This window comes from Engystomops pustulosus, chromosome 10 (genome assembly GCF_040894005.1).
Source record: "Engystomops pustulosus chromosome 10, aEngPut4.maternal, whole genome shotgun sequence".
NCBI lineage: Eukaryota > Metazoa > Chordata > Amphibia > Anura > Leptodactylidae > Engystomops > Engystomops pustulosus.
The window spans coordinates 54680568-54694520 of NC_092420.1; the positions used below are offsets into that span (position 1 = coordinate 54680568).

The 13953-nt window shown below is 41.2% G+C and overlaps 1 protein-coding gene across 4 annotated transcripts in view; it reads right to left on the reverse strand.

The window, feature by feature from the left end:
- Positions 1–1458: 1458 nt before the first annotated feature.
- The window catches only part of CRB1 (crumbs cell polarity complex component 1), a 45151-nt gene continuing 32656 nt past the window's right edge, over positions 1459–13953 (reverse strand). For 2 of the 4 annotated variants that reach the window (XM_072129010.1, XM_072129009.1), the window contains 3 exons: positions 10086–10214; positions 8885–9011; positions 1459–2471 (listed from right to left, as the gene is read on the reverse strand). In XM_072129010.1, coding sequence (XP_071985111.1) covers positions 2256–2471; positions 8885–9011; positions 10086–10214 — 472 coding nt within the window. In that variant the 3' untranslated portion in view covers positions 1459–2255. The other 2 variants (XM_072129012.1, XM_072129011.1) reach the window with 2 other exon arrangements.

A 13953-nucleotide genomic window follows, 5' to 3' on the forward strand; every position in this document is an offset into this window, starting at 1 on the left:
ACATATTGTAGATCTATACTAGAATATGATCCACAATGATTAATATATGGAGAATACAACAAACATGTCTGGAAAGCTGAATATCCTATTTAAAGGGAATATACCAGTTCCGAAATCACCCACAAATTAAAGCAGAACCATGTAGGGTACTTTATAAGCTTTTCAGGCAGAACTTTTTTAACTCATAGAAATCTGCAATTATTGTAAAAATTCAGTTCTACATTTTATTGATGCCATTAGTTTCTTAGTACCCCGGGGTCTTCTCTGTGCCTACTGGTGCATGTAACGGACAAACTAGATAGAAGAAGAAGGTGCATCAGTCGGCAGAACCCTAATGCAACTAATTTGCATAAAGATGTTGTTTGTTACATTGTATATCCTGGGTTCAGATTCATGTGCAAGCTGAGTGATTCCTGCATTGTTTACTGGTGGCTTTTGGGTTGCACAATTTGAGCAATAAATGACTATTTGGATGGCCACGGACCCTAAAGAGCCCAATGGAGATGTGAAAGCTTTATCAAATCTCTATCCTCTACTCCAGTGATGGCGAACCTTTTAGAGATCGAGTGCCCAAACTTCAACAAAGACCTGCTTATTTATCGCAAAGTGCCAACACAGAAATTTAATTTGTGTTTTATACTTCCCCTCTGTCACAGTTTTCATTGATACCAGCACCTGAGGACACCAATAAAGCAGAAAATAGTCCCAGGTAGAGCTGTCTCTTTAAAATAGCTCTGTGCACAGCAAGTCCTGGGCTGTCTGGGACTGCAGGAAGATACCTGGTGATGGCCTGAGTGCCCACAGTAAGGGCTCCGAGTGCCACCTCTGGCACCAGTGCCATAGGTTAGCCATCACTGCTCTACTCTGTTCAGCTGAGACCACTGATGGCTGCCGCAATCACTTACTTACCGTACCTCACAACTTTTGCAGTGACAAAAGATGAGACACACATAGCACAACATGGTATATAATAAAAATAAAAGGTTTGTTGCAGACGCTTATCGATTGTTGGCTGTTGGAATGATCACAAGAGGACCAAAGGAATGTGTCCTGGACTAGTGTGGAGGGATGGGGCAAGAATAGTTATTGAAGGATTGTATGATGGTTACTACCTGACGGATGCAACAGACCCCCCTGTGGCCAGGTAAGGAAACCCGAAAGGGATGCAGAGTGATTATAATTGGTAAAAACAGGGATCACAGGTGCGTTTCCAGGTAGAGTGGGAATAGACCTAAAACCAAAGGGTTTAGAATTCATGAAATGTTTTATTGCTATTATAACAGACTACGCGTTTTGACGCCGGACTGGCGTCTTCAGTGTTCTTGGACCTGATGAAGACGACAGTTCAACGTCGAAGCGCGTAGTCTGTTATTATAATAATAAAACAATTCATGAATTCTAAACCCTATGGTTTTAGGTCTATTCCCACTCTACTTGCAAGCGCACCTGTGATCCCTGTTTTTACCAATTATACCACATCATGAACATTTTCCCCTTATTCCACCCACACAAAGTATAGTTGCCCCTTCTCCCTGTCTCAGTGTGACCCACTCCTCCTCAGCATGTGACTCTGCCAGCTCCCCTTCACATGGTGGCATTTTCATATTCTGCCCCGACCCCTCATGTTGTGCCCTCCAGCTCTTCATCATATTCTGCCGTCAGCTTCCTCTAATATTCTGACCCCCTGATATTGTGTCGCCCAGCACGACCTCATATTGTGCCCCACCAGCAGCTTTCCCTGATGTTGTGAACCCCTCATATTAATGCACGCCCCCAGCAGGTACTCTGCTCTCTCAGCAGTCTTGTCCTCTCCTCTGCTTCTGCTGTGTGCCGCTCTGAAGCCAGCAGGAAACGTACATCATGGATCCTGCTGGCCTCCTCTGCACACAGCAGCGGCAGATGCACAATATTAATGGAGGGATCTGACGGCTCTGTGCGTCATCACTGTATTCACCTCTATTGGTGTCATGAGAACCCAGAACATTTCCCCTGCCGCCCGGGACGGTCTTGGTTGGGAGATATCGCTTGTTTATGTGATGTCCACGCTGAACCAGGGACAAGCCTGGTACCGATGGGGAGGGTTAGATGCAGAGATTTACTCCAGTAGCATAGTAGATGGGAATTATACAATATGCATCCACATGCTTCAATAAATTACCCTCTCAATTAATTTTTTACATTATCGAAATGAAATGCAAGTGATTCCTGAGATGTCCAGGTGTCCTAGAAGCTGGAGAAAAAAAGTCCTTTTTTTATCAAATGAGTCTTTCCAGTGGTGGTGGCTGAACAATATTCCACATCTCTACCCGGGATCCTTCCTTCTCCTGCCTGCTTGGGCTGTAGGTTCCTTGACTTGACCTCATGCCAGCAATAGCAATGAAGATACAAAGACCTGCACAAACAGCAAAAAACAAGGCCAGGACGGCAGAGGCCACAACGGTGAATACTCCTGGCGGCAGGAAGTCGGAGAGCTGAAAACATGGCATATAATGTTATAAATCAGAACATATTAGGTTATCCAGAAGTAAAAAAATATATTTCAATGATGTAAGAGACGCAAGTAGACAATTTACAAACCAGTGCGCAAGCTCTTCATCGTATTAGTGTGATGGACTTCACCATATTTGTACATAGAAGAGAGACCGAATAAAATGGGGAAGGACACAATTATCCCTATGATACGAGTCTGTATAACGTGTTCTCATTATGATTAAGCTATAAGATCTACCTGCCTGCGTAGTGCTAACACATAACATATAATAAAAATTACTATTTTAATTTTTTTGTAGCTCTTGTTAAGTTACAGTCTACCACTAGAGGTCAGTATGAATACATGTTACACCTCCAGATTTTGCAGTTGTGTGATATATGATGGTAACAGTTAAACCAGAGCCTTGGAAGATACCCATATATAACATGCACAAGCCAACGGGAGTTGAACTTGGCCCAGAGTTTGGTACTAAGATACTGATGATCTATCCCTAGAATAATCATACGTATCAGATATACTGCTGCTCAGCTTCCAAATATCTTTTTTTTTCCCTTATGTGTTGTAAATTTTGAAAAACAATACATTTTACATAATTAGAGTGGCCACATGTAGGCCCCCAATTCAAAACCATGAAAACAGACTAAAAATGTAATTACAAGAAAACAAATCTGTGATATAATTGTACAAACAGCATGTGTAACAATAATCTACAATATGTAAAGGTAAAATACAATTTCAGGGATTATACCTGAGCATAAGGGTATATTTCTAGAAGCATCCAGGTGGGACGATGCTTCCCAGACTAAAATATTGTAGGTGCATAGCATAAGATAGTACTGTTTGTGGTCAGTTATATGGGTTTACATAATCTGAGGTTATAAATGATATCACAATGGTGGAGAAAATGGCTCAACAAGAAAGGGGGAATGGAGTCTGGATGGTGACACACGTGTGATCCTTAAAAGAAATCAACCACCTACAAAACAAACTATTTCTAGGTTTTTTGTTATATATTGTAGGTATTTGATCTTATTTAATGACACAATTAATATGGCTATCTCAGGTGGTGGAGGAGGAGGTTGCAGTAGTTGGCGGATGTCATTGGCCAAAAGAGATAAACATTGTCACTTTGTAAAAGAGAAAACCACAGAGTCTTACATTTGTCATGTGGTCTTCTCTCAAACACGCTTATCTCTCTAGCCTAGCAAATTGTGTAACTTTAAAGATCCATATTCATATTGGATGTCTCCCATGCCTGAGGATCAGGAGGAGATGTAACCAGAGAAGCTTGTGGGGAAATTGAGGAACAAGAGGTTTGGATCTATGGTGGGGGAACATGGGCAGACAGACTTGAGCAATTTTCCTATTGAGGTTCAATAAGGGACTATCAAGGGGAAGCAAATTAGGCTTAAGTGCTTTACCAGAGCACCTCCAGGCTCTGGCCCCATATCTCACTGGACCCAGGAGTGACATGATGGGGGATAAATAAGAGAAGGTGGTTGGCTATGGCAGTATAGCAGGGGGCATGGTAATTGCTCTGCTAACGCCCCTATAGCATCTTATACTTAATTTGCATATTTCAAACGCTATCTTTTGGTGCACAAGAGAAGTTGGAACATAAAAACAAGAATGGGGGCATGTGTGGGCATAGTCTTCTGCGATATAGCAGGTAGTTTTTGGGGGGGTAAACTGTGCTGACAAATTTCCTTTAAATGTTGGCTTCTATAGTTTTATGAAATAAAAACGATACTGTCTATAAATGAGGGTATATAGTTTGCTTATCTAATTTTAATCAATTTTTCACTGTTCCTTGCTTGCCGTTGCTTTCATAGGTTACTTCCATTGTATGGTATCACCAAGTCATGCAATGAGTTGTTTTGCTCATTTAAAGAAACAGGTCTAAGGACCGTAAAACAAGTGTAGTAAATCCACATCACGTGGCCTAAACAGAATTTTAGCCATTATATTAAGCAATAATAGACTCCACAAGCAGGTGACAAACAGAAAACTGGAAAATCATTTAAGACAACGAAAGTATATTGGAAAGTTGTGAAACTTTACAGTTAATAAATAATTTGTGGAAAAAGTATATTTAGAGACTAACATCTGATTGTTGAATATGTTGATTATGATGTGAATTATGAAGACAGAAAGTGAAATAAAGTTCAGGAAACATTCATAGGTAACAATGAGTATTTTTTTAATGTACAGAAAATACATAACAGAAAGATCACAATGACAAAAGAAACACATAGTACAAAAAGGGATGAAAACACAATGAAACAAAGACACAATATTGAGCTACAAGATACTCTGAAAATCTATGTCTAAAGTGCTTTACTGCTAATTTCTTATTGCAGATAGCTTGGCTGGCACTATACAGTACAGACCAAATGTTTGGACACACCTTCTCATTCAAAGAGTTTTCTGTATTTACATGAATATAAAAATTGTAGATTCACAATTGTAGATTCACAAAGGAATCAAAACTATGAATTAACACATGTGTAATTATACACTTAACAAAAGTGCTAAACAACTGAAAATATATATCTTATATTCTAGGTTCCTTTTTCTTTGATTACTGCTTGGCATTTTCTTAATGAGCTTCAAGAGGTAGTCACCTGAAAAGGTTTTCACATCACAGGTGCCCTGTCAGGTTTAACCCCTTCACGACTTGGCCTTTTTTAGTTTTTTCATTTCCATTTTTCACACCCCACCTTCAAAAATCTATAACTTTTTTATTTTTCCACATAAAGAGCTCTGTTATGGCTTATTTTCTGCGTAACAAATTGCACTTCGTAGTGACGGTATTTAATATTCCATGGCGCGTACTGGGAAGCGGGAAAAAAATTCCAAATGCAGTGAAAATGGTGAAAAAACACATTTGCGACGTTTTCTTGTGGGCTTGGATTTCACAGCTTTCACTCTGCGTCCCAAATGACATGTCTACTTTATTCTTTGGGTTGCTACGATCACAGGGATACCACATTTGTACAGGTTTTATAATGTTTTCATACATTTAAAAAAATTAAAACCTCCTGTACAAAATTTTTTTTTTGACTTTGCCATCTTCTGGCGCTAATAACTTTTTCATACTTTGGTGTACGGAGCTGTGGGTGGTGTCATTTTTTGCGACTTTTGATGGCGTTTTCATTGCTATCATTGTTAGGACTGTGCGACCTTTTGATCACTTTTTATTAATTTTTTTATATTTTCCAAAATGGCAAAAAAATGTCATTTTTGACTTTGGACGCTATTTTCCGTTACGGGGTTAAACGCAGTGAAAAACCGTTATAATATTTTGATAGATCGGACATTTTCGGACGCGGTGATACCTAATGTGTTTATGATTTTTACTGTTTATTAATATTAATATCAGTTCTAGGGAAAGGGGGGTGATTTAAATTTTTAGGTTTTTTTAATATAATTTTTTTTTTTTTAACTTTTTTTTACTTTTACTTTAACTATTTTTCAGACTCCCTAGGGTACTTTAACCCTAGGTTGTCTGATCGATCCTACCATATACTGCCATACTGCAATATGGCAGTATATGGGGATTTTACTCCTCATTCATTACAATGTGCTGATAGCACATTGTAATGAATAGGTTAAAACGAGACAGCTTCGGGCCTTCGTGAGGCCCGATGCTGTCATGGCAACGGATCACCGCTCCCCGTGACGTCATCGGGGAGCGGAGATCCGCGCCAAGATGGCGGCGCCCATGCGGCGCCATCTTTTTGAAGCCTCCGGCAGCATTGCCGGAGGCGATCGCGGTGAAAGCACCCGCGATCGGTGCTAGCACCGATCGCGGGTGTTACCGGTAAGCCTTTGCTGCAATATGCAGCAAAGACTTACCGGCTATGGAGAGGGCTCGGCCCGCGAGCCCTCTCCATGCACCGGGACCCGGCGCGCGCCGTACTAGTACGGCGCGCGTCGGGAAGGTTTTAATAAGTGGGATTTCTTGCCTTATAAATGGGGTTGCAACCATCAGTTGTGTTGTGCAGAAGGCAGGTGGATGCACAGCTGATAGTTGGACCATCATTTATTTTTCAACAGGACAATGACCCTAAACACACCTCTAGGCTGTGTTGTAAGGACTATTTGACCAGGAAGGAGAGTGATGTGGTGCTACACCAGATGACCTGGTCTACACAGTCACCAGACCTGAACCCAATCGAGATGGTTTGGTGTGACCTGGACTGCAGAGTGAAGGCAAAAGGACCAACAAGTGCAGAGTTGGACAACCATTTCAGGTGACTACCTCTTGAAGCTCATCAAGAGAATGCCAAGAGTGTGCAAAGCAGTAATCAATGCAAAAGGTGGATATTTTGCAGAACCGAGAATATAAGACACATTTTCAGTTGTCACACTTTTTTGTTAAGTATATAATTCCATGTGTGTTAAATACAGAAAACTCTTTGAATGAGAAGGTGTGTCCAAACTTTTGGTCTGTACTGTGTATACAAATCAACAGTCTTCATGCGTTGTGCAATGGGCGCCACATTATTAAATAGTGTCTTATGCTGTTCATTTATCGGGTCTCTTTTCAGGATGTGAATACAGTTGCACCCCATTAGGTGGACAAAGATAAGAAATACACTATTTTTATATCATGGGCAAAAAACTGGTGCAGACACAATGATATATCTGGGCCAAAGTCATTACAAACAATATTGTGCCGCCATTTTCCCCTTCAAGTGATAAAGCTTTGGCTGAGGTGGTGATTATGATCATTGTGTTCTCTTTCTCAGTGGTATTTTGGTATTTTCTTTAAACCTAATGGGCATACTGTATTTATGTTCCCCACTAATATCTACAGGATCAAGGACCAGTGTCTGATCACAGGCTCCGAATATGATTGGAGTGGTGGTCCTCAGGATTGACCACCATTACATTCATGTTTATGGGACTGCACTTACTAGCCCAGTAGTAAAAGGAGTGATGGTCATGAAAGTGCACAAAATTTGTTGGGGACCTCAAGTGATCAGATACTTTTCTTTTATCCTATAACTGTTTTACATTGGAAACTCTCTTCATTCAGTTAGGTTCTAGACATAAGGGGCACTGCCAATTGATTCCATGGCCCCTAAATTGTTATATTTTTTAAAGGACATATGCCACCAGATGAGTGATGGTAGACTGTCCTAATTGGCATGCTTGTTACCTCTAAGGGATGCTGGCAGTGTTTTTTTATTAGTTAAAGGATAATAACTTTATAAAATATGTAAATGAGCCTGAGGCGCTCAACTAATTATGCACGCCCCCCGCCACTTACTATGCACCCCTCTGTTCCTGACGCTCTTCACAGACAGCCGGTGACGTCAGCCGGCTGTCTACAAGTCTTGCGCAGGCGCGAGAACACCATTCTTTGTGCAGACACAGTAGTAGCCTGCAGTCTTCACAAGGGATGTTGTCGTATATATTATTCTTCTTCCTTCATCATTTAGTGTGATTTGGTTATGTCTTTCACAAGAATGAGAAAGCTATGAATATTCGTACAAACAGATTACCCATAGATACGATCGCTGTGTATCCACTTGTTTTTAATTATTCACTAGTGTTTCTCCTTTTTAAGACTCACCTATGTTATTAATGAATACGGGTTGCTGTTCATATAACTATGTTTTGGTTTCCTTGATGACACCTGGCGCTGACTGCGCATATATTGTGCACGCCAAGGTATGGTGATGTCAATGGTCCGTTGCCGTGCTTTTATCTGCATCGTTTAATAAAGGAAGTCTGTACGAATATCGGTGAGTCCGCCTCTTTCCACTATTTGGATTATATTGCAAGGGCTTGTTATTGTGCTGAGCACCACCTTATAGTACGGACTGCTAAAACCCACTTGTAACTGCCTCCGTTCACTTTACCCGAGATAGATGGTGCCAGTGCACATGGAAGTCCACAGCACACTCCAAAAATATATCATCCATTAGGGAGAAAAGCTCACAGAGCCAAAATGTTGTATGTGTGATGTGTCTAATACAAGCAATAAAGAAGAAACCTGCATTCTATACCCCTACATTGTATACTGCCATTCTTCTTTTTTATACAGTTGATGTTTTAAGTTCTTGGACAATGGGGGGGGGGGGGGGGTCAGTTCTTAATATCCAGGAAAAGATATTGGGTCATTTAAGTGTATCAACTGTATAGATATGTCAAAAATCTACAGACATTTCATATGACCCCATGGCTCCCCACTTCCACATGTGCTGCTCTTTGGTATGTCATAAATAACATATAATAGTACAAATCCAGCCACTAGTCCTCATAATCCTGCTCCCCCCACTCCACAGCCGGCTCATCCTCCATACGCAGGATCAGGTAGGAAAGTAATTGAAAAAGATTTTGCCACAATAGCATTGACACATAGAAAGACAGATCGCTTACATCAATCTCGCACATGTCTCCAGCAAAGTTCATGTCACAAATACAATGGAAGCGATTCGGCAAGTTCTGGCAGATGCCCCCATTCAGACAGGGGCTAGATGCACACTCGTCAATGTCAATCTCACACCTGAAATGCCAAAAAAGCGTATTAAAGAGTTATAACATCACTGCCTCAGGAGGTTACAGTTTTATGTGCCGCAAGTCATTTTCTTTGAAACTGGTATCATGAAATTATTTTATGGTTAATAATTAATCACCCATAACATTTAAGGGGTTTTCTACATTGTAAATACCGATGTCCAATCCTTAGGATAGAATATCGGATCTGAAGGGGTCCGGCACCTGCTACTCCCACCCATAAGCTGTATGTCCAGCAACAGAACATCACAGGTATTTAAGAAGTGTCTGTGCTGCCATTGTGTCTCATGCGACCCTTTTGTGGCGCTACTGCACTGGTTTCCATGCGTGCCGTCGGCCAGTCCAACTGATTCGGATCGAGCAGCGTATTTAACTTCCATCGTCCGTGCGCCCAATATCCACCAGGTGTCGCTGCTGCGCCGAGGTCCGCCGGAGTTCACCTGCTTCTTCCCGCTGCATGTAAGTGCTGATCTTGCAACACAAATTATTTGATAAATTCTGCGTTTTTTTCTAATCCATCGGGTTGTCCAAAGGCCACGCCCACCCCATTTCTGTCGCGTGAAAGCTGGCGCCGATGCGCCAAAATCCTGGGGCAATTCAGGGCAAATCGGAAATCGTGGGGAAACCCGATGAAAGTGCGGCGTTCGGCCCCTTAGTAAATGAGCCCCAATGTGCCCCAAAAATAGGTTGAGCCCACATTTCCCGAGCAGAGCAGGGGATGCCAGTTTAATGAAGACCTTGCACCAGTACTTAATAATCTGGCACACTCTTCACATAAGTGAGGCAAACTGCACATTTTACAATCTTGCACAGCTTTTGACTCAGCATAGGGCAGAGTCAGCATAGGCCCTCTCCCTGCTATTACCATGTCCATATTCAGCAACATAAGGTATAAAAATATATATATTTGGGTTGTCCTACACCTGTTCCAGAGGTCCTCCACAGTGGTGGCCTTTACTAGCGTAGGCTCCCTCACTTACTGTGCTACTTACAGTACATGATATGTACATAGCAAAACAATGTATAAGTTGAATTTAGAGATTGTAACTATCATGCAACTTACCTCTCCCCAACAAAACCAGGTTGACAGGAGCATCCTAGCACCCCTAGTTCCTCAGTGCAGTTACTGTAGTTGTAACAGGTTATGTTTTTCTTTTCATTTCCACAGAAAATGGAAGGCATAATATTAAATCTGCAAAAATCCAAACAAGACACTACATTGCATCAAGTGTAGAGGAACAACACTTAGAATATAGTTAATAAAATAAAAAATATACAATATATACTCAAGTAGATGCCTAGTTTTTCAGCACAAAAAAATGTGCTGAAAACCCAAACTCGGCTTATACTCAAGTACAAAAAATATAGGTTTTACCAGGTTTTTGTGGTAAAATTAGGGGCCTCGGCTTATACTTGGGTTGGTTTATACTCGAGTATAAACGGTACATCATGTTCATAAACATTGATAGAGACCTTCTAGGACTACATGTTGACTTGTCCCTCACAACAACCGGCACTGGAGCAGGTTGAACTATGAAACATTGAACATTTTTTACATTTTCCTTATGCAAAACTGTAACACTCTTTTAAGACTCTATTCCCACAAAGACAAGTTTCTTACATGTACTCAGTACATCAAAAAAACACATTCTCTAATTCACTGTTATTAACAAAAATACAGCATTTCACAGATATAAGTCGAACCTGTCTCTATCAGTCCTGCTGTACACAATTTTAGTTGCCCCTAGATCTGACACTGTAACTGCAGACTTAGGGCCGGGTGGCGGCCATCTTGGATGAGATCCTGAGATTTCTGTGTCTTGTGACGGTAGCCACGCCCCCTGCAGTCCTAGCATTGGAGTTCACGGACACAGACACTGATTCACTTCCTTGCAGGAGATTGTGAGAAGGGACAAGCTGCAAACTACAAGCTACAAGGAGATAAGGGATTCAGGGGAATGGGAATGCAGGCACATAGCTGTGAGACTGAGAACAGAGATGTAGCAGAGCTGAATCTGTAATAGGCATCTAATGGATGTCATGCATCTCTGATCTGTCTCATCTCTCTTTCTATGTGTAGGATACTAGTACAATGTCAGAAGCCAGATGAAAGTGCATATACACTAGTACCCTGATGATGTAACCACATTGTCACCCCACAGAACTAGATGAATTATAATGTGTCTGCTTAGAGAGGCACCTCCCACACCCTGGGATATTGCACTGAGCAGCATAGTGAGTGATAGGAGCCAAAACAGCAATAAAACTGAGTAAAATTCTAAAGTAAGGGGTTAAAATGGTCTTTAATGTGTTAGCATCACTAGGGGATTGAAATGTTCGAATTTTCTTTTGTGGGAAAACCCCTTTAACCGAGACGATACATGAATGTCTTCTGAACCCACCTGATGTGCATTGGATTTCCTAAATCTAAAGGCAAAAGTTGGGGAAAGAAAGACCAGGAAACCTAGATATGAACATTAGGCCATTATCAGAGAGGTCTGGCTGCAGCTCATCCCTTCCTTCCACAAGAGTCTTTCCACTAAAACATCCAGTCTCCAATAGCAATAGGGTTCTTTGGAGCCTTTGGAGCTGAATAGTTATTTTGTGTAGCAATTACAAATGCAGAGTGATTTGCTCCAAGTCGATAAATTTGATTGTGAATTATCAATTTTTTTTTTTACTTCAGTCAATACCGGCTTAAAATATTCATGTAAGATTAACTTGTAAGATTAAAGTTGTTCACTTTAAGCTCAGTCCAGCAAATAGTTGATATTGTTTGTGTACTGAAAAGTTATTGAAATTTCGAAAATATTGTCCTTTCTCTATCACTTCTTGACAGTTTTGCCAGATCTCTTCTTGCTGACAAGTAACAGGAAGCTCCATTCTCTATTTCATGTAGATCAGGAGCGTAACTACAGCGGTAGCAGCCATTGCAGCTGCTATGGGGCTTGCAGTATCAGGGGGCCCTGGCATCCAACTGACACACTAAAGAATGGAGGATGTGCACTATTATATACATATTATGCTGCACATTGTACAGCAGATATGTATATAACAGGGCACATCTTCCACAGTACATAGCATCAATCAGCAACTCATATAAGAAATATCTGGGGAAAGGGAGGGGACAGCAGAACCACAGGACTAGGAGTCTCTCATCTCTAATCCCTGCTGGTCAGTAGCTACTGGGCCAGATCTGTGTAAGTGTATAAATGTATATATCAGTACATAAATGTGTACGCATGAGTGTATAAATGTGGTATGTGTGTAAGAGTGTATAAATGTCTATAAATGAGTATACAGATGTATATTTTCTGAGGGGGGCCCATTCAGAAAACCTGCTATGGGACCCTGCCTCCCCTAGTTACACCCCTGCATACACAATGGCCCATGGTCATGTGATGTCACACAGGTGCATGGCTCATTATATAAGAGAGAGTTGTTTGATACTAATAGGCTGGGGATCACATGACCATGGACCTGTGCTTATCTACAGGAAGTAAAGAATGAAGACAGCAAGTTGAGATCTAGAAAAATGTTTAAGATCCTCCTTAAGCCGTGGCTGGTGAACAACTAAGCAAGTTGCTTATTGTCCACTAAATTGTGAATACATGGGAAGAAAATGATATTCCCAGGAAAGATAACCATATATTTCTATGAGACTTATTTCTGTTTTACCTCTCATGTCTTCAATACGAACTTAAAACAATCCAATTTCTTCTAGAAACCGCACTAAACCTTTCCATGGTTTATGTCTCATACTGCATACTGCAACTGAGCTGCAATACCGCACATCACCTGCGGAAGAGTTGTGGCTTGGTTTTGGAACAAAACTGCGGGGCACATGTATCATAGTTTCAGCTAGGCAAATTGTCAAATTTTAGCGACTTTTGTCATTCTTGCGCCATTTTTGCGACTTTTAAGCTGTTCTTTTTCAAGTACGCCTTGTCTGCAGTGTGCCTTATGTATCATTGTTTTCCAGATGTTCCGTGCAACATTTCACTTAGGTTTCACTTTGTTGCGCCTTTCTTGGTGCAAATCTGCACCTAGTCCAAGTCAGGTGCAAAGGAAGTTTTTTTTCATGGACCCGATTTTAACATGTAAATTGGAATTATTTCACATGCTTTAACTGTTTAACATTTTGCACAGTAACCTCTTTTGTCAAAATTCTTAAATTTTAGCATTTTTTTATTGCTTACCTCTAAGGGTGAGGTCACACGTAGCGGTTGAATTGCGTTTTTAATGCATTTTGAAACTAATTACAACAACTGTGTTAACATTGCGTTTACTATGCGTTTTGTACATTCAAATGTTAACAGTAATGTAATTAGGAAAATCACCTCCTCCAGCTGTTCTAATAGGTTTCAAAATGCATTAAAAACGCAACATGTTAAATCCCAAATTAACAGTAGTGTCCACTCCTGTATATAACCCCCTCACGTGGCTTGTGTCCACTCCTGTATATAACCCCCTCACGTGGCTTGTGTCCACTCCTGTATATAACCCCCTCACGTGGCTTGTGTCCACTCCTGTATATAAACCCCTCACGTGACTTGTGTCCACTCCTGTATATAACCCCCTCACGTGGCTTGTGTCCACTCCTGTATATAACCCCCTCACGTGGCTTGTGTCCACTCCTGTATATAACCCCCTCACATGACTTGTGTCCACTCCTGTATATAACCCCCTCACATGACTTGTGTCCACTCCTGTATATAACCCCCTCACATGGCTTGTGTCCACTCCTGTATATAACCCCCTCACGTAGCTTGTGTCCACTCCTGTATATAACCCCCTCACGTGACTTGTGTCCACTCCTGTATATAACCCCCTCACGTGGCTTGTGTCCACTCCTGTATATAACCCCCTCACGTGGCTTGTGTCCACTCCCGTATATAACCCCCTCACGTGGCTTGTGTCCATGTGGATTT